Source organism: Poecilia reticulata, chromosome 3 (assembly GCF_904066995.2).
Source record: "Poecilia reticulata chromosome 3, P_reticulata-male-v2, whole genome shotgun sequence".
In the NCBI taxonomy this organism is placed as follows: domain Eukaryota; kingdom Metazoa; phylum Chordata; class Actinopteri; order Cyprinodontiformes; family Poeciliidae; genus Poecilia; species Poecilia reticulata.
The window spans coordinates 3,446,073-3,470,423 of record NC_088832.1 but is presented as its reverse complement, the minus strand read 5'-3'; the positions used below and the strand labels follow the sequence as shown (position 1 = coordinate 3,470,423).

The 24,351-nt window shown below is 37.1% G+C and overlaps 2 protein-coding genes across 6 annotated transcripts in view; both read left to right on the top strand.

Moving 5' to 3' along the window:
* The first annotated feature begins 2,955 nt into the window (after positions 1-2,955).
* mtfmt (mitochondrial methionyl-tRNA formyltransferase) lies at positions 2,956-23,587 on the top strand. Of its 2 annotated transcripts, XM_017304112.2 has the most exons (9): positions 2,957-3,288; positions 13,080-13,277; positions 14,631-14,753; positions 15,066-15,168; positions 15,255-15,330; positions 18,347-18,438; positions 18,527-18,599; positions 19,674-19,744; positions 22,594-23,587. In XM_017304112.2, the coding sequence occupies exons 1-9, from the start codon at positions 3,089-3,091 to the stop codon at positions 22,780-22,782; spliced, it is 1,125 nt and encodes a 374-aa protein (XP_017159601.1). In that variant the 5' UTR covers positions 2,957-3,088; the 3' UTR covers positions 22,783-23,587. The 2 variants fall into 2 exon arrangements, with proteins under 2 accessions (XP_081461052.1, XP_017159601.1); XM_081604926.1 differs by lacking the exons at positions 18,347-18,438; positions 18,527-18,599 and having other exon boundaries at positions 2,956-3,288.
* Positions 23,412-24,351, top strand: part of celf1 (cugbp, Elav-like family member 1) — a 144,876-nt gene continuing 143,936 nt past the window's right edge. For all 4 annotated transcript variants that reach the window (XM_081604924.1, XM_008405051.3, XM_008405054.3 and 1 more), the window contains exon 1: positions 23,412-23,492. In XM_081604924.1, the coding sequence (XP_081461050.1) occupies positions 23,422-23,492 (71 nt within the window). In that variant the 5' untranslated portion in view covers positions 23,412-23,421. The remainder of the gene's footprint in view (positions 23,493-24,351) is intronic.

The window sequence follows — 24,351 nt, the reverse complement described above, 5'->3', positions numbered from 1 at the left end:
CAACGTATTTTTTCCTGATTTTGCCCTGATTCAACAACTTTCTTGTTTACAGTGTACAGTATAGTAACAACATTGTAGATGACAAACTAAAGCCATTTATAACTGTTTACACGATACCTGTGATGTAAACTTAAAACCTGAAGTAATACAGCAGCTTAATGAAAGCCAGGTACAAAATAAATTAAATAAAGCTTACCTTAATCTTTGACAAAATAAAACTGACAAAACAAAACTGCCACAGGTAGGATGTAATGAAATCTGTGAGAGGGGTTTCAGATTAATAGGCCATCTTAAAATCAATCACTGATTGACTGTTATTTGCTGTGATGTATTTGTGAATAAACCCAGCTCAAACATAAAGAATACAGACAGTGTTGGATTGTAGCTATGGTCAAAATATCAATGATTCTTTGCACTTTTACAAAGGAAACTTTCAAATTATTTTATCTCTGCTGAAAGGCATTAAATAAAGTGCAATAACATTGTCATTCTCAATAAATGAATGCTACAGTTATATATATATATATATATATATATATATATATATATATATATATATATATATATATATATATATATATATATATATATATATATATATATATATATATATATATAGTCTGTGTTACAATTCAGGCATTTATAGGTTCCCCTGAATGTTTGAGGCCTATCAGCAGCTACTGAGTTTTCTTTGCCTTGATATCTCAGTCTTATAATTCTAGATCTCAGTGGTGCTAATCAGGCAAAATATTTTTTCCCAAATCAGTTTATTTGGAAAAATAAACGTTAACAAAAACTTAAGGTGTGTGTCTGTCTGGTGAATTTTTGGTGAAAACATGCTTGTTTTTCATTCAGTTGGTATAGAATCCAGAAATCTTACTCATGTAAAAGTAGCAATACTTCATAATAAAATTATTCAAGTAAAAGTAAAAAGGACAGCATAGTAAAAGTACTCCTAAAATATTTTTTTAAGTTACTTTAGGAAATGTAATTGAGTAAATCCATGATAACTCTGTTTATCATGGATTAATTTAATTCTATGAGAGCTTTAATTTCTTGACTTGTGGTCCTTGACATATAGATTGAACTGTTTAAAAAATAAACCACCAAACCCACAAAGTGTGTGCGTTTTAAAACTTAGTCAATGTTCATTCACTCAAAGGCTAAGCAAATTAACTTCACTGTCCGCAGTGGCGGAGCCAGAGGGGGGGCCAGGGGGGCCAGTGCCCCCCTTGTCATCTGATTGGCCCCCCCAGATGATTGACATGTAACAGCACCAGGTCATTCCTGTACATTATTTGGAATCATTCTAAGTCAACCTAATATCTAAAGAAGAAAAACAATAATAAATATGTAAAAAGAAAATGTATAAAACTTTATATAAGTCCATGTAATGACATAAATAAATAGATTTTTATCAGGCGCGATACCAGCCTCCTTTATACTCATAACAACAAGCTGATATTCTTCTCCTGGGTGTTTCAGTTATGCTGCGCTGTGGTGAAACTCAAAGCCTAAAGCACTTCATACCTGGTGGTGATGGTAAAACACCAATAAGTTATTTATTGATCCTCCGCAAAAAAGAGAAAAAACCGAAGAGGGGCCGACAATGTTCGTAGTTTGGAGCAGAGGTGGCGCTGGAGTTTTTTCATTGCCCGTCAAAGAAAAAAATCATTTTATTTCCAATTTGTAGTCATCAAACAAAACATTTATTATTTCTCTGCTAGAACGTTTTTGAAATCAGGTAAGATTTCACGAAATGACGTGATTAGAGGACGGCAGAACTCTGATCGGTTCCTGATCCCTCAGCGGGAGAAAAACCAGCAGAAGCGGATCAGCTGCTGGACGCTCCAGAGTCTCTGGTCCGTTAAAGCGTCCAGATCAGAGATGATTCTCTGACAGATATTGTTCTTATAATGATTAATAATGAGCTCCACGATGTTCTGTGTGCGTAAAGTTGAAACTGTCTCGCACCAAGTGGTCAGCTGATCACAGTCTGGACAGAAACCAGCGAACTGCTCTCTGTTCTTATCAAGACGAGGGTGAGGAGGGAATCTGACATATTAACTCAGTTTTTACTGGTTTTGTTTTTAAAACACCATTAACGTAAGCAGTGTAACTATATATTGTATATTTGGCGTTTGTCATCTCATGTGTGATTAATTGGAGCATTTATCGCCCAGCGCTCTGCGCTTGTTTCTAACGGATCTGCACTTTAATTTCTTTCCTCTCTTAACAGTCAGCTGTTATTCCTCTACTTAAACTACAATAAGTAGATCACATTCTCTTTAGGTTTTCTCTGTGTGCTGCAAACTCATTAAATATAAACTCATTAGAAGCCCGAACCACCATCAGGCAAATAATTCTGGTCCGACCCGAAATATTGTTACCTGTCAAATGACCTGTCCAACCAGAGCTTCCTAACCAAGGTGTCCATAACTCTTCAACATGCTGTCAGCTCCCGGTCAGAAAGATGCATTTAGTTCAGTGTCCTCATGGATGATATTCAGAAAGGATCTTTTATTTGATTGATTTTAGTTTCCTCTGTGATGAACTCTATGCTAAAGTCCATCATGTCTCCATGTGCGACAGTCAAAGGTGTTAATTATAACATGTCAAATGACAGAGGGGCTTAAAAAATAACCAAATATTCAGTTTGGTTATTCTTTAAAATTATACATACATACACACACACACACACATATATATATATATATATATATATATATATATATATATATATATATATATATATATATATATATATATATATAAAATTTTAGAGGTAGTCCTGGCCCCCCCTTTGCCCCCCCAACTTTAAAAGTCTAGCTCCGCCACTGACTGTCCGCAAACTAGATGATCAAGAATTTATTCACACATTAGTAGAATATGCATGCTTGTCATGCTTGTCACAGCCTGTAGGCGGCGATAATACAATAATATCTGGATATATACCACCCGAATAGGAGGAAGAAGGAGCCTTCTAAAAGACATGGCGCTGCTTTGCTCAGACCGGGGATAATAAGGACGGATTCTGAGCAGGACCGGCAAGTTGGATACATGGTGTGCGGAAGAAAACTGTTTTACTATGTGGATGGACAGAAAGACTGATAGAGTTTTACTGAAAACTCTCAACTATGTTTTGAATGTGCTGAAGTTCAGCCCCAGCCCCAATGTCCGCACGCAGTCTACCTGTAAAGCTGGACCACCGAGGCTGTCCTGGAGGCTCCTGTTCTTCGGTACTGACCAGTTTGCTGTGGAGTCTCTCAAACTACTGAATCTTTGCAGGTACCAGAAGTCTCGATGTTCTACACTAAATCTGTTCCTGGTTACCTTGAGCTGGTCATTGCGAACTTGCAGTTTTCACGACCTCTAGTGTTGCGAGTCAACCGTTTTGCTCTTTGTGCAACAACTAGGTTCGATTTGACCAGTTTCGAGTCCCGACCTTGAAGAAGTTTATAACAGGATCTAATGACAAGAATGATCAAATGTGTTACAGTCATACAATAGGAACAAATAGTGAAATTGACCGCCACACACTTGGCACACCTAGTGAGGCAAAGGCTGTAGCGCGTATCTGTCTTTTGTTCCTCTCTGCTGTCTGGACCCTCCAGGATGGGCTCATCAGTTTCTGTCTGTTTATGTGACTGTCACATAAACATGGTTATGTAAACTGGCGTGTGCGTGTCAGCAGATTAAAATGAGACTTAAAAGAGAAGAAAAGATAAAATCCTCAACACTAAGGTTTCTTTTCTCACCATCAACAAAGTAAAGAACAAGTTTAAGTACAGAATAAAGCATAGAAAAGGTTATTTAATCTGAAACATCCTCAAATTTCCCCAGAGATTCTGATTAAAATCTAAAGTTTGAGTTTATCAGCCTCAGTTCAGAGTTTACAGAAATCCACATGCAATGATTCTTGAGATTAGGGACAAAAACATGTTCTCTGGATAAAGCACACAATTTGAATACAAATATACACAACATATAATGAATTAAGGTAACATCAGCACAACAATATATGTTTTCACAGTGTTTGTTGAATATTTTTCATTAAAAACTTTTTTGTAGTAGGTGGATGGTGACTGTAAAAGCCTTTGTCCAGGAGCAGAACTCAATACATTATAATATCTTAAAACAAGTAAATAAATACCAAAATAATATATTATGACAGTTAAGAACAAGTATTCAAATAAATAATTATAAAAGTATCAATAAGTTGAATTAAAATCATTTTTATATATTTCCCAACAATTGAAATTGTGTCCCTAGTTTTTGTGAAAACCGTCAGACATAAAAAGAATGGAAATAAAAAAGTCAGGCATTGTTGGGGGCATCAGAAATTCTGAGGACCCCATGACCACTTCCTTCCTCTTCATTTGCTAAGAGGCTAAGAGCATAGACATTAATACGTAGACGCCTCATTTTTTTTAAATTTATTTTTTATTTTTTTATTGACAATAAGGAGGTTTACAAAATAGCAAAATTAATACAAATAAGTAACAAAACAGAGGATAATAATGCCAGGGTGTTGCATATGAAGCACAAACAAAATGAAAAGCAAATATACAAATAAAAAGTTAACTCAAAAAGATGGTAAAGTGAGAGACCATGTCCATCGTCTTAATGGCTTTTCTATTTTTTGAATTCTGGAGAGATGTAATATATTGTTTGAATTCCTCTTTAAAGGCTGAAAAACGAGGTTTCTGATTTGAGAATTTAGATTTATGTACATGATATTTTGCGACTAATAAAATTAGGTTGATAATATAAAAATGTTTTGTTTAATTAGTGGGATAAGAAAAGAATCCAAACAACATATTTATATAAGTGAGGGACAAGTCATCAAGAATTGTTTGAGAAATAAATGTACAAATATCTTTCCAGAAAATACATGAGAAATAGCACGACCAGAATAAGTGGCAGATCTTCTTCATAGAGTTTTCAGAATGAACAATTTGTGTCTTTTTTGTATCGTTGAAGGAAAAACTTGCAGGGATAAAAACGATGGATTGTCTTAAAAGACATTTCTTTGATCTTATTAATAATTAAATATTTAGATGGAAGACACCAGATTTTCCCAGGTCAGGTTGGGGGCAAAGTTCTTCCAATAAGAGATAAAACATGAGGAACAGAGACGACGTCCTTCTGGAATCAGGCTGGAACATCACGGTTGTTCAGATTTGACCAACATTAGTGACAGCAGCGTCTGGACCTGGTGGAGTCGGACCAGAAGTTACAGAGGATTTAAGAAGCATTATGACACCAGACAGGATGCATCAAAAACATATTCCTCTGGTGGAACGAGACCAAACCTTCCTACAAGTTCAGAATAAGACATTAAGACGCCATCAGGCCTGAACAGCTGCTGAACCAGGATGGTTCCATGTTCAAACCAATATTCCAGAATACAGATTTATGTTTGTACAGAATGTCTCCATTGTTCCAAATATAATATTGATGGGGTGAAAAATTCTGCTCGTAAATTAGAGACCAGGAAAGAAGCATTTGTTTGTGGAAATTAGATCGTTTTATGGGAAGTTTTTCAATTTTGTAGTTGCAAAGGAGAATAAAATTAAGGCCAAGTTTTGAGAATAAAAAGTTGGGTATAAAATTCCAGTTTTAGGATTTTTAAGAAACTGTTTAATCCAGTTTATTTTGAATGTATTATTTAAGGTTGAAAAATCAAGAAAATTGATGCCACCAAGTTCAAATGAGTTCATCAAGACTGACTTCCTGATATAATGAATCCTATTTTTCCATATAAATCTATAAAGCATTTTATCAATGATGTCAGTTGTTTGTTTACAGAAAGAGAAAAGCTGGATAAGTTAAACGGGAGATGCTTCTGCTTCTGCTAACAACATTCTTCCTTGAATTGATAAATCTCTCTTTGAAACTAAGAATTTAGTTTCTTTTGTACATTTTCTATAATAGGGTTAAAGTTCAGAGCACTTCTAGAATTTTGATCTTTGTTGACCATTATGCCGAGATAGGTGACCGATTCTTTTACAGGAATATTATAAATGGAGAATGTGTTACAATTTTTAAGGGCTAAAAGTTCACATCTATTAATGTTAAGGTCCAGAGACTCTGGAACATTTCTCAACTATATCAATCGCTAAAGAACCTGAGAAGCATCTTTTAAAAATAAAGTGGTATCGTCGGCTAGTTGACTAATTAGAATCTTTTTATCAGCAACATTGATACCTTTTAGATGGTTGAGTTTAATGAAATCTGAAAGTAATTGAGAGCAGATCACAGAGGTTTGGGGAAACTGGGCGACCTGGCCTGACTCCTGGCTTTAGATCCGATCTGGGAGACGAACCAGCATGAAGCTGGACTGAACAATTAGCATTTTATACATGGTTTGGATTGCAGCACTAAAGTAAGGGCCAAAACCTAATTTCTTTAATGTTTGAAAAATAAAATTATGTTCAATGGTGTCAAAGGCTTTAGGGAAATCTAAAAATAATATAAGGCACAAATCATCATGGCACAAATCTGCAGTCAATCAGATCCAACACCAGCCTGATGTTGTTGGCTAAATGTCTTTGTGACATGAAACCATTTTGAGTTTCATCTATTATAAAGTTAAGAACACTTTTCATCCTCATCGCAAAAATTGGAGCTAGTATTTTATAGTCATTGTTAAGAAGGCAGATTGGACGACAATTATCAATCAGAAGGGTCTTTTTTAGGTTTGGGCATTAATGTCAGCAGGCCTTGACTCAGAGGAAGAGTTTGGTTATGGATGCATCCTGCAAACAGCCGGTGGAGGAACGGGGCCAGTTGTTCTGCAAAGGTGATGCAGAACTCTGAAGTTATCAACTCCTGGAGGTTTGTTGAGTTTTAGGTGCTTGATGGCAGACAGGAGATGAGGGACGATCACAGATATTCCTTTGGTCATCAATAATTGACTTAGTTTCACTAAGATGTGCAAAGAAATGTTCAGATTCAGATTCATTATATCGTGATTCATACAACTCACTGAAAAGCAGAGCAATACTTTGCTGTTGTTCGGGGATCATCAGTGATAAAGTTGTTAAGTTTTGAACTGAATTGAATCGACCACGGTTCTTTCTAACTGAAAGAAATACAAAGTGTTTTGTTCCTCCAGCCATTTCCTTCTCGATCTCACAAAAGGCCCCTCTGCTGTCCTTCTGTATATTTAATTTAATTTATTTTGTTCAATGGTTAAATCCTTTAAGTCATTTTCAGTTCAATTTCCAGGTAAGATTTGAGTAATTTCAGTTATTCTGGATATGACATTTGTTTCTCCGTCTCTCCTGGATTTAGACACAGAGGCACCAAACTCTCTGAAATATTTAGTAACTTCAAATTTAAAGAGTTCCCAATTTCTAGAGAAATTGTTATTAATTAAGGCTTTTTTCCTGAACTGGTTTATTAATAATTTGACTTTATCAATTACTAGCACAGTTTTAATATGGAATTGTTAAGTTTCCACTAAGAACTTTTGAATGTGGGAGTAATGTTAGGACAGAATGAGGCGATCAATGATATTGCTTTGTGATCAGTTAAAGGTGATGTTAATATTCAAGGAGTGATTTTATTTTTATCTAAGCAATCAGAAACTAACCAGTAATCTATGCGAGACATTAAGGCTCATTAGACCAGGTGTAATCTCTAGAAACTGGGTTTTTTCCCTCCATATATCTATGAGATAAAATTTTTGCATAAAAGAGGACAAGTTCATAAAATAAGTATTATTAACACTTGGAGGCCATCGATCTAGAGAGCTGTTCAAAGCAACGTTGAAATCTCCACCCATTAAAAGCACAAGCAAGTAAAAAATCATTTTCAGGTTTTGAATTATATCCATATACATTGGCAAGAAGGGAAATATTGTTGTTGACATTCAGGATTAAAATGATTTAGTGGCCATTAGGGTCACTTTGAGTGTAGAACAGAACCATTAAAGTTGTTTTTTAAAATATTAACCCCTGCTGATCTTTCTGAGCCGTGAGAAAACCAGAACTTATTTCCCCATTGAGTTTTCCAAAAAGACGCATCATTTGCTACATTATGTGACTCTTGAAAAAAGCAAAAATCAGACTTTTGTTGTTTGGCAAATGAAAATAAAGCTTTTCGTTTAACATTTTCTCTTAAACCCTGGCATTTAATGAGAAGATTGAAAGGGACGATGTAGGATAAGTGGACCCAGAAAACAACCTTCAGACCCTGAATGGTGAAATTGAAACCATGACCAGAATGGAGCTAAACTGACTCAGCATGTCAGACACTAAGACTTAGAAGAAGCTTTCAGTTTGGAACAGTAGAGCTGCATTAATAACTATAAAGGAACATAAATTCAAAAGTGCTGAAATGCACAGCAAGCAGAGACTGTACTTAATATAGTAAATACACTTAGCAAAGCACAGTCAACCTGAATTCAATAAAAGAACATATAATTAATTTAACATTGGAGTGAATTAAGATAATGTAAATGAATAGACAAACTGCCTTCAAGGATTAGAAGATGGAAAAGGATCAAATATTAAGTGTGTAGGTTTTGTAGGTGACCAACTGAGCAGAACCTGAGATCTATGAAGGGCTTGTTGTGTCCATAAGGACAGGAACGGCTTTCTGTCCAGTTGGGGACATGGGGACAGTGTTGACTTGATTTCTTTGACTCCAGCAAAATGGGCCTTTTTTCCTTCTTTCCTAGCTGCGTCAATTAATGGCCACAGTTTTTCTCGCTGAGCCTCGTCAGCTGTGGTGAGATCCTCTGTAAATCTTCAGATAGCTGCTGCTCTTGGCCGTTTTCCACACCAGGTCGCGGGATGATCTGTTGGTGAAGCGGATCATGGTGGTTCTCGGCGCCCTCTGCTGGTCGTTGAAGCGACCCAGACGATGAGCAATCTCGATACTTTCTTTCATCTTTACCTGGTTCTCCCCAACAGCAGCACAGCAGATGTCGCTAACTTTGGCTCTGATGTTTATCCTCTGGGATTCCGTGTTGCCTTAAAGTCCATCTACGCTGGTGTCGCTCCGTTTCGTTTATTCTCATTTCTATTTCAGCCATTTTCTGCACAGTTTTCCGATATGGAGCTCACAGCTTTCACGTGGGATTTCAGGGTTTCGACTTCCATAAATATGAAGTCAATTGACTTCTTCAGAGCATCGATGCTAACGGTGTTGCGGCTGACCATATTTTCTAATTTATCAGAGCGATCATTGATTATCTTAGCGATGTTGTCTTGCAATTGACAGAGAGACAAGTCACCGTTTAGTTTCTTCTCCTCTGGTTTAGCAGGAGTGTCTGGGTCAGAATCCAGTAGAGGAGACAGATCGGGGCTCTGTCGGTCCAGGGAACCAACATAGCTGTGATCGGAGGCAGGGAAACCTGCAGCTGGATCAGATGGGGAGCAAATTCAGGGACCACTAGCTGCAGCTGATGACATCGTGTCTTTGTGCAAGTCTGTAGCTATAATTTTAGATTTCCCCTTTTCTTTCCTTTTAAAGCCGTGCTCCGACCGTTGCATCGCAGATCCACGGTAGGATCTGGAAGATGACCGTTGAACTCAGAGGTTAGCTAGCTAACTGTCAGCCTTTTCTCGACCTTGATCGCAGTCCTAGCACTCCTGATCAGGTTGAACACAGAACCAAAAAATAGAGGTAAAGTAACAGACATTACTGGATCAAAAAGAGAGCATTATGTTGGCAAGGAGGAGTGAAAATTGAAATCTGTGACTCGGCTGTATCACACATCGACTGGTCCGGTCGCCATCTTGGACCCCGACCCGTAGACGCCTCATGCAGCGGGTCGGCCCGTTGCAGCGATACGTAACAGCGTCCGCCATTTTGAATGTGGAATATGTGCCAGTAGCTAATACAAGTGAATGGACCGAACTTTATAAAGTGCCGTTCTACAAAGTATTTTAAGTTAATTCCTACCATTGACATATATATATATATATATATATATATATATATATATATATATATATTTGGGAATCAAAGAAATGACTAAAGACTTTTGATGTGATTATTTAATTGTTTTGGGGCCTTTCTGAATAAAGAGCACAATGTTTAATTTGATAGAAATGATTCTGATCATTTTTATATTGACATTGATGAACAGACATTTTTACAGTGTTTTATTAAAGAATATATTTACATAATTCCATAATTTAATGTACATTTAACATTTCAAAACAAATAATTTTCCTGTATTTATTTTTAAACGTTATTGAGAAATGACTTTTGATTTATAAATCAGTCATTGTCAAACATTAAACTACATATTTTTCTTACTTTTTTCCAGAGAATAAATATTTATTACAGTATGTCAACTCTGCTATTGACAGCAAAGAGTGAAAATAATTCTAGCAGAGTAAATTATTTTTATTTCATTACATAAGCTGTATTAATACACTAATACTTCGGATTGAGATATTAAAAAATACACAGAAAGTGAAAGAATAAAACATGTATTTATTATACTGGAACACTGGTCACACTGGGAGAACTCAATGACTTCTGAGACGTCCTGGTTCACAGGCTAAAGCCAAGAAGAAAAGAGAAATTATCCTAAAGTGTAATAGAAAATACATAAATGTTTCCTTCACATTCATAAAAAGACATTTTCAGCATGTTGGGCTCTGACTCGTAGCATCTTTATAGCTAAATACCGACATGGAGAAGCTGAGCTGGAAACAGACTGAAGACCAGCAGCTCCATCTCTGATCCTGACTGACCTTTACTCACTAAATCCTCTGGTTTTTAATTAACTTCTCCTCTAAACAGCGGTTTTTCATCAACTCTCTCATTAGAAAACAGTATGAAAACGTTAGCTGCTACGCTAACAATCAGCGGTTATTTCGGGCCAATTTAGCTACATAGGAAATATTTTCCGATTGTTTGGAAGCAAATTTCTGGCTGCAAAGTTAAGTAATTCTGATCTGTCATCCTTACATGGGGAAGGTAATCCTAATGAATCCAATGTCAGGAATTAACTTAAAATACTTTGTAGAACGGCACTTTATAAAGTTCGGTCCATTCACTTGTATTAGCTACTGGCACATATTCCACATTCAATATGGCGGACGCTGTTACGTATCGCAGCAACGGGCCGACCCGCTGCATGAGGTGTCTACGTATTCATGTCTGAGGCCAGAGACATGAATACGGGCTAGACCGTTAATCTGTTTTAATGTCCATCCATCCATTTTCTTACACCCTTGTCCCTCAGTGGGGTCAGGAGGGTTGCTGCTGCCTCTCCAGCCAACGTTCCGGGCGAGAGGCGGGTCACCCTGGACAGGTCACCAGTCTGTCGCAGGGCAACACAGAGACACACAACCATGCACACACACATTCACACCTAGGGGCAATTTGGAGAGGCCAATTAACTTGACAGTCATGTTTCTGGACTGTGGGAGGAAACCGGAGTACCTGGAGAAAACCCACCATGCACAGGGAGAACATGGAGACTCCATGCTGAAAGACCGGGAATCGAACCCAGAACCTTCTTGCTGCAAGGCAACAGCTCTACCAACTGTGCCACTCATTTTAATGTAATGTACATAAATGGGATGCATCAAGTATTTCTTTTTACTCACTAGTTTCTCACCACCTTCAGTTCTGTCAACTCCGTCAAGCAGTCAACTCCGCTAGACTGACTTTTTGTTGTTTTTTGTTTGAAATAATTATTTTGTTTCTTAAAAAGCATTTGTATGTAAAACTGAGTAAAAATCACTAATAGGGTCATTAAAAAATAATTTTATATTTATTGTTAGATTGTGTTGATAAAAGTTTTGGGTCAGGTCCATTAAAAATTGAATTTTCATCTTTACATTTCCAAAACATTTTTTGTCATATTTGAATTCATAAGCTTGATAAATAATTGCTTATTTATTTTGAAAATTTAAACCCATTTTGTCCATAATCTCAAGAGTCACTGCATGTATAATTAGTTTGCTTTAGGATGCTGTCCATGACAAAATCAGGAGCAACTTTTATTCTGTAGATTGTGTAGTTAAACATTTGGTTAGTTCAAGAAAAGCATTTCACTTGTTATATTTAATACAAAAACAAAAAAAAAACTGTTGACATGACTTAAAACAAAAAGTCACGCAAAAAATGTTGTTACCCAGTTTTATCCAGAGAAATAAGTAATACTTCAGAATACAGATGATTGTTTTTGTCTGTGACGGAGCAGCTCTAAGTGCTTGTATAGAAGACGGTTTCATTGTTTGGTTCCTACATACATTTCATATTTAATAGAAACACCTTTTGTTGGGGGGTTTATGGTCATTGGTTAGGAGTTATTGATTAGGGTTTTGGCTCAGACAGTCACATTACCAGAACTACTAAGCTGACTAAGTTGCTCTTCCACATGTCTATTCTGGGTGATTGTCTCTGTAAGGTGCGTCCTGATGAGGCCAGTCTCATGTTTGGAGATGTGAACAGTTGTTAAGTCACTGATGGAGAAAAGCTGAGGGTGAACTTTAGGAATTTGACAAATGGAAACTGAGGTCTCCTTTTTATTTTGTTTTATTAAGTTAAACTCATAATTTAAAGCAGTCCAGAACAGTAAAACAGTAACAGCTGTGATTTCATACAGACAGTTAGGCTCAGAATGTGTCCAACATGACCAGCTAAACTTCAATGCGTGTAAAGCATGTTTCTCTTTAAGGCTCCTCCAAAAAAGCTGCTGCCTTGTTCATTTTCTGCAGAGATTCCATGATTTATATCCACCACCTTTAATTCGTTGTGTTTTTTAGTTTAAAACAACAGATTATATTAAATCATATGTATACTATGATTTATATCAAATAAACAAAAGTACTCACAATTATTATTTACTTGTGTGGATGCTTTCTGAGCATGTCTGTGAGAACTGTAGTCCCACTTCAGTCAGATGAAGATGTCATTCATATCTTAGGAAGCAATACCCTGCCCAATCCCATGTTCAGATCCTTTTGCTCTATGGCAGCTTTTGCTCTGCAAACAAACATGCACTATCTCAGTTTTTTTAAGCTGTTTGGTATACAGTAAAATAAAGTGATTTCAACTAATGCAAAGTTCTAATACTTCTGTTCTCTCTTTTTTCTCAGGCATTCAAATGAGGGGATCGTGGAGAAGCTTGAGGTTGTTACATTGCCTGGTGATCTGCCTGTGAAGAGATTTGCTCAACAGAACCAGCTGGCACTTCACAGCTGGCCCCCTCACAATGTAGAGGGACAGTTTGATGTTGGAGTGGTTGTATCTTTTGGCCGTTTACTCCATTGTGGACTCATTGACAAGTTTCCCTTGTCAGTATTTAGCATTAGTATTGAGTATTCTTAATTAATGTTGTTTGAACCCATCTAGCAATTTTTTTTACCCTGAAAGAGCCACGCTGTGGAACTTCTCATAGCATGACTGTACTGACATTACCCATTAATAAAAGAAAGAAAAAAGAAGTGCCCTTGTAGGTACCTTAATATACCCTAAAAGGCATTATGTAGTTTTCAGGAACATATTGTGATTTTATAGCACAATCAAGTACATTAAATTCAGGTGTTATAAAAAATACTGTATATCAGTGGTCCCCAAACTACGGCCCGCGGGCCGGATCCGGCCCGCCTCCACATTTGGTCCGGCCCCCTGAACAATACCAGAGAGCATTCAGATTTTTTTTTATATATTGTATTTTCCGGTTTATATGTGGATTTCTCTTCAACCACCAGGGGGCTCTATAGCAGGAAGAACTGTGGGTGTTTTGTTTTGCATGGCGCATTGCTGCCATCTGTTGGACTTTTAGGGAACTGCTTGACTTTTATGTTTTTTAATCAGTACGGTTGTTTGCTAGCGGTAGAGCAGATGAACACGTGTTTGTTATGAACAGGTCGAGTTCTTTGAAGCAATGCCTGTAAGTAGCAACTTATACTTTAAAATGAGCCTTTATGTTAACATATGAGGAATTCATATGTTAAAGTTACTTTCCCTCAATGGAAATATATATATACTAGTCAGTCCCAGTGACCGTTTCACTAACGGTTTTTGCCCATGTGCTTTCTGGGTAAAAATCAATCGAGTAAGGCTCACTCTCCCCCCCGTCAACAATTTCCAGCAGTGCAGGTGATAACCGTGTAACACTTTTTCTGTTACAAACTGACTCCGGCCCCCCACCACAGAAGGGAAAACTTATGTGGCTCTCACAGGAAAAAGTTTGGGGACCCCTGCTGTATATGAAACATAACTTAATAGAAATTTGACAATGCAACTTGATGCCTTGAAATTGGCTTCCATCTCTCTAAGACGTTCCTACTCTCTGACATGCCACCTTCAGTATGTCATCACAACAACACGACTCCATTAAACCATTAACAATCACGCTTACAAGCATTAGACTGAGAAGTAGTTTGTATGATAAACTCAACAGATGCACAGTTCCAACAAGTGTTTCCTAATTGCATTAATTATCCTAAAGGGAAATTAAATGTTGTTGTAACTCATACTAATTCAAAATTCTTCAAATTCTTAATGTAATGCGAAAGAATAGGAAATGACGAAGGGGAAAACAGTATTTATATCATGTTTATGTCTTGTTGTCAGATGATATTGTAAGACATGTTGTCAAATATTAATTTCTTTTTTCTGTTCTGCATGCTATTTTGATTCAGTGGGATTTTGAATGTTCACCCCAGTCTGCTTCCAAGGTGGAGAGGTCCAGCACCTGTGTTCCACACTGTCATGCATGGCGACACTGTGACAGGAGTCACGGTCATCCAGATACGTCCCAACAAGTAAACAAAAAGAAAATCTTTTTAGTCATCTCCCCCTATTAATTACAGTCACAGGCTAAAAACTGCAGTTCTTGGGTAAATTAAATGTTAGGTTTTGCTGTTGGCCCTAACAAATCTAAACATCAATTTTCTCAAAACAACAGCTTTTTCCAACCCACTTCCCACATACGTATGTTGGATGCAGTAAATCAAAATATCCTGTAAAAAGAGAAGCAAACAAGTTTCAGAAGAATGTAGTATCGTCTGTGAAGTCAGCAGTCAAAAGTAATTGTAATTGCTAAAGGTGCTAACACAAATGTATTAATCTGTAAGGTTTGATGTTGGGCCCATTCTAAACCAGGAGATCCATCAAGTTCCAAAAAACTGTACAGCTGAAGATCTTGGAGCTGCCCTGGCCACCAAAGGAGCACATCTTGTAAGTCGATGCAGCATGTATGCAGTCAGTCAGTCATTTTTCTCAACAAAAATATTGACATCGTAGTTCTACTTGGTATCTTTCAGTTGCTTGATACGTTGATGAAGCTTCCTGAAAAAATTGCAAATAAACGGGAGCAGGAACTGGAGGGTGTAACATTTGGTATGTGCATCTACACTCCATGGACACCAAAAACATGGATAGTTGTAAAAAGTGTAAACACACAGTAAAGTCAGTGCCGTGATGTAAAAGATGAGACAATGATAAATCATTTAATTTCTTTTACAGCCATATATATAACCCACAACCTGTTCATTTTAACTAAAATATTAACCTGTATAAACTGGAAGAAAAGTCTAAATTAAAATTTTTTCCAATTTCAGGATGTAGAAGTGTCCACAACTTTAAAGTGTCACTGACACGATAAAACCACGTGCATGATTTAAAAAGACGATTTACTTTGCTGTCATTCTACGTACACAAAAACTTTTAATAATAACTAATAAGCCTCAGAAATAATAAATATTTATGAGAGAATACTACACTCACTGGCCACTTTATTAGGTACACCTGACCAATTGCTCATTGACCCAAATCAGCCAAATCTGCCGCTCTCGGTTTCCCATAAGGACCCAGCAGAGGGCAGCAGAGAGCTGCGTCCTAATAACTGCTGGATATATTAAGAACGCAGTTCTCCGTCTCCAAATCCGGTTTTGTTCACGTCGGGTTTATGTGCAGCGGCTTTATTTCTCTCCTGTACTGCCAGATCGATACTCCTCAACTTAGAAGCTTCATCATATGAGTTTGAAAACATTTCTCTGTTGCACCTGCTGCTAGCATGGCTGCTAGCATGTGCTTGTTCCAAATGAAAATTAGCGCGTTCTTCTTTGATTTCCAATTTTGACTTCCAAGGATTCACTTCCTGCTAGAGAGCCCCCTGGTGGTTGAAGAAAATTCCACAGAAAAGCCACATGTTCAAAGTGTAGGAAAGACGTAGCAGCTTATAGTCTGGAAAATATGGTACCATAGGTGAAATTGGATCATTTCCACGGCACACCTGACGATCACTCACTGTACACTAGTGTGCTGCGGCACAGTGGTTGAAAATCACTGCTGTAATCTATAAAAAAGATTTGCCTGTTTGCTGCACTTGCAGTGGAGATGTCAGAAATCTTTTCTTGCTATTCTAAGTTTTTGTTTGTGACTCAAAGTTTTGCTTGCAATTGTCACATGACGTCTTGGGCAGGGACTAAAATCACAACAAAAGATTTCTGTGTGCAAATAAGTTTGTTTGGCAAATACCTTTTTAAGTTCTCAAGACAAAAATGAATTATTTAATAAAAAAAAAAGTTTTTTCAACAAAACTTTTTGTTTTTAAAAAAAGGAATCATTACAATTCCAAAAGTTTTGATTACAATTTTATTTTACTTAACTGAGGTTAGGTCTTTTTCAGAGTATGAAGTTAAATTTTGGAGGAAAAAAATTAACTTCATGCTCTGCGAACCAGACCCTAAACTTAAAGTCTGGGTTGAGTTTTTTTCCCCTTCATTAGTGACACTTTTATTACATTCATTATATCTATCATGGTAATTCAGGGTGAGTTATTTTTAATTATAAGTAAATATCCTTGTTGGACTATTATTTAATTTTTAATCTCCTTCAAGATACATTTACCTAACGCTGGAATAAATGAAATGTACATTATGCAGCAAAGGAAATTAGAAGATCTGACATATATCCATTATGGAGATGATCGGTTTTGGATGGGTGATGTGCCTCTATTGCATAAGTGATACTAAAGAATGACTGATATCATTAACGGTACAGGGAAGAAGCTTTTCAGTTATTTTGCTTTGCTAGCAAAGTCGTTAGCTAGCACCTAGCTAATAGCACAACAACAGCCTAATGTCTGTATAATAGAAATACTGAATGGATAGATGAGAACAGTTTCTCCTCACCTGGCTGTCTCCTCCACTCAGTAGTTCTTCAGAGAAAGGCAGACGCAGAGGCCTGTCAGTGTCTGTTGTATTTCATTACCTCTCTGCTTAAACCGCGACTCCGAGCTGAAGCAGAAACGATACTTCAACGTTTTCCGTCATCTGACAAGTAGCAAGTTACTCCACCAAAAACGTTTTTTTTTTTTTTTATTCAACAAAAACTGTTCTGTAATCTGGAACATTCGCCATATTGAGCTCCAGTTAGCCGCCTTATCTCACTGCGCGAGAGGCAACTGCGTCATGCATCACGGGCAAAAGGTCAAAGATAACAAGGTGACCGGAGGGCTTATTATGTTGTACAAAAAACCAAATAATTTTAGTACATGTTATTATGTGTCACAAGAGGTCTTAGGAAATAATAATACCAAAAAAATAAAAAATTGGGCCAAAAGGGCACTTGGGGGCAAGGAGCAAAAGGGGCAGGTGTTCAAGCACCCCTATAACCCCACCCCCACACACACACACACACACACCCCTCTGCGCGTGCCTGTAAGGAAACCCACTAAGTCATTAACTTGTGGCATTCTCCTCTTCTGGACAATGATGTAGTAACAATTACTTGCATTGTCTTTGCTTTTACACAAGTCTCTCATATCAAGCACACATGTAGCAAAAGTGGAGAGGGGAAAACTCCTCCTCCAGCAGAACTGGGCTCAATACAAGGGCTGGGCTCAGTACCATCTGCCATAACTGATATAATCAGAAAGAGCAGAATGCACAAGAAAAATCAGATGAACTGATGTAGGATTATTTTAGATGTTCATATAAGTAAAAATTAATAGCAGGAGAGAGAGAACAAGTAGTTGATGGCAGCTTTATCTCAGCCAATGTCCCCCTCTAGGAAGGTATCAGAACCAGACCAGGTGTTGTCAGTTTGTCCTTCAGTTGCCTAAGCATATGGCAGCGTAACTTCAGAAATAGCTTGGGATAACAAGACTTTGCACTCAATCCAAGGGTTGAAAAATATATTTTATATGAGAATGTAGAGATCAACTTCTCATTCCTAAAACCCTACAGGGATTGCGGATTAAGCTGCCCGTACACCCATCGCTCCAGTTCCTATGTTAAGGGTTTAAACTTTATTACATCACAAAAACCTATCACGAGCAGGGGTGTGTACAGTTCTTATATCCACTGAACTAGGTTTCCTTTATGATGAAGATTGTACTTGACTCTTACAGCTCCAAAAATCAATACATCCATGAGTTGGATTAATTGGGAAGAACAAACCTGTGACCAAATTGCTTGTTTGTGTCGTGCCATTGGATCCCGGGTAAGAAAATAAGAAATTTATGATTTGAGTGCATTTTATTGGGTCACCATAAAATTTTGTTACAATGATGCTTTTTTATTCTCTTCAGATCCCTTTAAGGACGATGTGGATGGGAAAAACTCTAAAACTTTTGGATTTTGTTGGAAAATGTTATAGTTCAGGTAACTTATACCATATGATTGCATTTGACTAAATCCCTTTTCATAAGATGTCTGTTATGACTGAAGCAAAATTGCCTAATAACAATTTACTGTATTTTCCGGACTATAGAGCGCACCTCACTATAAGCTGCACCAGGATATAAGCCGCATGGTTCAAAGCATGGGAAAAAAGTTGCGGCTTATAGTCCGAAAAATATGGTAGTTTCTGTGATGAAGTTGATTTACTCATAGTGACAGATAGTTAAACTGATGTCCTCCCTATTGAATGGGTTGAATGATGATGACTTAGATGTGGAAGTAATGTTGAGAGCTGTTTACTTGTTCATCTACTTTGACATGCTTTTTACCAAGGTTTTTAGAACTCCTTGTGAAGCTACTTTATGGCCATTTAACTGAGTCCAACAATTCTGTATTACGCAGTGGTTGTACTGTGTACCTAAACTTTAGCAGTTTCTAAGCCCACCACCATGGATGCTATAATACATGGGTTACATTACTGTATGATGTGTAGGACATTCCCCTTGTTTTGTATACTCGGTATGAACCGTCAAATGTCTACTCTTATAATTCAGTTATTAGTTCTGATTAACCTTTCACAAAACTGCGAAACATTGTCATTGTGTTCTTGGATAAAACAAAATCAAAATTGAGAAGAGAATATATGATTACAGTAATACACAGGGCTTTGTTGTATCAAGTGTATTGTAGCATACTGACTCACTATATATTCTACTTCAATTTGAGACCGAATCAGTTTGTTGGTCAAAATTTTATTGGTTTATCTATGCCATTTTGTACTAGTTAGGAATAATAATTAGAATGGTAGGATCTTCCTATTTTTCTAGAACAAATGTCTTATATGTACGTATATCCCAATGTTGTTATAGAGATTGGATGTCTAAAAAAGGCTTTGGTCAGGCACTTATATAAATGCACCCTAACCACCCTACAGTAGTACAGAACCACTGTTCTAGAAGGAGATATGTTGTGTGAATTTTTGGATTTTGTGAACGTGCATTGGGGGTGATTGTAAATTACTGCAGTTTTGACATGTAATTTTCATTTGTCACATAGATGAAAGGAATCGGAAACCTGGCTCAGTATACTATGATAAGGATTCCAATACTCTGGCTGTCTGTTGTAAGGTATGTTTAAATTTACTGTACTCCTACTGCTTTACTTGTTGTATAGCTATCCTTAAGTCACATCTTGAAAATGTTTCTGTGTTCTGTGAATTACGAATCTTCTTATATTCATATTATAGCAGACCCCCCAAAATGAAAGATTGTGGCTTTACTGATGAACAGCCAGGATTTATTGGAATTAAACCATGAGTTTCACCATAAGAGCTGAATGCACAAACACACACAAACCACGTTTGAAAACTAAAAATAACGTACCCCACTAGAGATATCAAGTGATTCAAAAACTATACCTAATTTGATTACAGTAAAGCAAATTCACAATTCCAACCAATCAATATTAGAAATATCCTTATTTGCAAAATAAACATACTATGTTTATTTACAAAATACATTTTTATCTTGTTAAAGATTTTTAAAATGTATCTTGTTATTAGCGGCCCCCTTGATAGAGATCAAGGGGGCCTCATATTCTGTCTAAAATATGAGACAGAAACATGGATTATATCTTTGTACAGACCTGTCTATTGATTTATAGATTAATAGTTCGTTGCTCCGTTCTATGTCACGGTTCTCCTGTTTCAGAGTTTTGTTCAACGTGCGCATCGTCTTTTTTTTTTACCCCAACAGGCGCAGAGCGGTCGGGAAACACGTAAAGCAGACTGACGTAAAACTTTTAGCTCCGGTTTTCTGATGATTAAAATTCAAAAGTGCTGTGGTTCTGCTGTTTCATACCAGATCACTTGCAGGACTGATGTTAACTCTATAAAATGAACGCTGTCTAACGTGGTATCACACATGGAAGGATTTCTTTATTTAAATGGGTTCATTTTTCTGAGGGATGTTTGTCAGAGCGATTTTCTGTTGTTCTTCCATGGAAGCGGGCAGACGAACATTAAAACACTTTAATATAAGTTGCTGCTTTGACATGATCACAACACTGACAATACATATGTACAAAAATCCTCAATAAAACATCAAATATTTGAAAATCAGACACCAGACAAATTGAATCACAGCAACGTCATCAGCTGGTGTAACGCTGAACTGATACGGTGAAGCTACCAGGAGCAGGAGAACGGAGCTGCGCCAAAAGCTACAAACACTGAAAAGAAGAAGAGCTGCCATCAATACAGTAGCAGCCAGACATGATTTAATGTTACGAAATACAGTTTTACCAAGTTGCTCAAAGTCTAAACTGGTATTGTTGTGGATTTAAGGTGTAAAGTTTACCTTTGACCAAACGCCCCCCAAAGGAATCCTAGCGCCCCCCCTTTTGTAAATATTTCCACCAGCGCCCCCTGCCGTCCTCTGAACGCCCCCCGGGGGGCGGTACCGCCCACGTTGAGAATTGCTAGATAAGACTATAAATGGATTAACACAACACTACATTCTCTTTAGTTTTCTCTGGTCTGTATGTGTTGGAGACTGGAATTATACGTGCCATTTCAACCAATATATATATATATATATATATATTAGAGGTGTGCCGATCAGCCACCGATCATAATCGGCCGATTTCCGTAAAAAAGTGCATGATCGCCGATCACGATCTCTTGTTGCCGATCACACAAACTGATCACCTGCATCTCATTTCGCAACCTGCATGCAGGTAAAAATGCATCAACACAACGAAGCTAATAAGACATAAAAAGAATGTTATACTTGACGGAGTTTGGCTACATCGAGGCTCACTGCAGTAAAAAGACATATGGAGGATCAGATAGCAGGTAAAGCAGCACAGCTACAAACACTCACCCAGATTAGCATGACGGTCAGAAAGCTAAACAAATAACCCGTAAAATTATTTAAGTCTTGGAGCTGCGATGTAAGACGCTGGTTCTGCTCTCGCTGTTGAACCGCTGCTACGCTACAGGTAGCAATATTTGACAGACGGAGCGCCGCTTCTGCTCCACCTGGTAGTGACTCTCACACCGAACCTCTGTTTAAAGCTGCAGCATCTAACTTAAAAAAATACATTTTACATACGTATTAAAACTTTCGCTGTCCTAACATGAGACAGATAATCTCTAAAAAAATAATCGATCTCCTCCCTGTTCTGCATAATTATTCCGCTCAGTCAGAAACAGCCAATCAGAACTAGCAGTAATCAGCTAGCCGCCATGCTATCAGGACGTTTTCATTCAGTAACTCTGGATTGTTTATTGTAATGGAACCTGTATTTGCCTTTGAATGTTAAGTTTTATACTTGCATTTTTTTGGCAATGTTGAGAGGTTTTATTTTGACTCTTTGCATTATTTAACCTCTTCAGGGCCTCCATATGTTATCAGTCTGTTAAAGATAGTTTTACTGATAGGAGTACAATTTGCACAATGCCTGTTTTGTTTAGATTTCTTCTTGGAAAAAGTTATTAAAAACTATTTTTTTCTAAATTAAGGCGAATTCATGGTTCCTTTTTCCACATAATGTAACCGGTAGCGTTTATGATAAAAATAAATAAAAATAATCGGTGATTGGCCGTGATCGACCCTCATGGGTGATCGGAATCAGCAGGAAAAAAACCTGATCGTCGGCACATCTTTTATTTATATATATATATATATATATATATATATATATGTGTGTGTGTGTATATATGTGTGTGTGTATATATATATGTATGTATATATATATGTGTATGTATATATATATATATATATATGTGTGTATGTATATAAAATAAAACATGAATTTGATGACTCAATGTGTTGTGATGTAGATATATTTTAGTTTGTTGTTCATTTTCTACCTATTAGAGAGATGCCTTTTTTTCTTTTATATAGCTCAAAATAAAGTAATGGATAAAATTATAGCTGTTTATAATTCAGCATATATTTGTTTTATTTTTCAGGATGGTTGGGTGGCCTTTAGGACAGTTCTTCTGAGCAAACGACTGACAGCAGCTGACTTCCATAATGGTTACTTGAATCAGACGGTCAAAACGAACTCTTCCAGTAAACCTGCTGAAGGACAGTTTGTCAGTAGAAAAGGAAGAACAGAAGAGCTTCAAACAAATACTTGGAGAGGTCAAAAAAACTAATAAAGGAAGCAGTGACTTTGGAGGGGAGTGCTATCTCCACCTGGTTTACACAGCACTTTGATATCGGCCCAAAAAAAATTATTCTGTGATTTAATATTTTTCTAAAATGTGATTGTGAAATGTATTCTGAATAGATAATATACAAGGATGCTCACACCTATTCAGGAATTGGTTGCTGACTAAAAAGCAACATTGCTTCCCTTTTCATTCCATTTGCCCAGTCAGCCTTATCACCATCAGTTTGACTCAGTACTTTTCTCTGAGGCCAGCAGATTTAGCTGCTCTGTCACACAAAGAATATGAACCATCAGCACTTTAGTTGTGGTGGGCACATGGCCCATTACTCTGTCTCGCCCTTGCTGTTCCAGTGTCTCTCAGTTTTCATGGGGTTTTATCCACACAGCTGTCATTTTTGGTATTTCGAACATCTGATTAGATGGATTTTTTAAGTGGATCTTTTTGATACAAGCATTGATTTATTTATTTGCCAAAATCACTTTAGCACCCCATCAAACTTCGAGCCACTGAACTAAAGCCTGGTAACCAGAGGCATACAAGCAGGGATAAATAGTTTACCAATCATCCCTGGAACTCTGCAGCTGCCTTGTGTAAAAAAGGAAGACAAACGATTTTACAGTTATGACCTCTTTTAAATTGGATTTTCTCCCAGAGATGTTGGTTGATCATCACTCTTTGGACAATAGTCCTGTGTAAGTACTCTATGTATGTCTTAAAATTAGGATGAGGTGATTGTTTGTGTTATGTAATTAATGGATTATTTTTAAAAATAAATTGTCAAAAATAATGCCTTCAGTTTGGTGTTTAGTTTAAACAACAAGAAATGTGTGTGCAAGTTTATGCTCTGCTTCTGAAAGTACTAATATAATGGTTAGCTGTAGTTATCTGGTTGCCTCTGTTTTAGCTAATTTTCCACTGACATTTTGTCTCTCCTTTAATTTTTCACAACTGTAAACTGAGTAATGTAGACAAGCTTTACTTTTTCATCTCTTTCTTCAAAGATCCATTTTCCCAATATGTTCTTTATCCTCCTAATCCTCATGATGTTCTCGTGTGCATTTATTGAACAATACATTTGGAAGTTTGATTTACCGCATGCAGTGTGTGGTCGGTATGACTAGAAAAGCAGTATACAAACTCAAACATACATACAATTGTGTATATATAGCCAGCTGGTGTTGTACAACTCGTGTCCCTGAGGGAGCAAGGCTGGCTGAAACTCCCACAGACAACAGTGGTGATACGAAAAAGACAAACTCATCTCCTTACCCCTCCTTTCATTTTCTGAGGCTGTCTGTCTGTCAGAGCAGTGCAGAGACGCCAGGTTGCACACGTTCCTGATGAGGTTTGTATTTCCTGTCAAAACAACCACATATTGATGAGAAAAGTTATTCCAATGATTGACAAGACAGGTTTTAAAAATATTTGAAATTCTTATCTATGAATGATGAAAGATTATGCTTTCTGGTTACTTCAAATTATGTAAAAAAATTTTAACTTGGTAACACTTTATTTGACAGGGTGTGAATAAGACTGATATGACACTGTCAT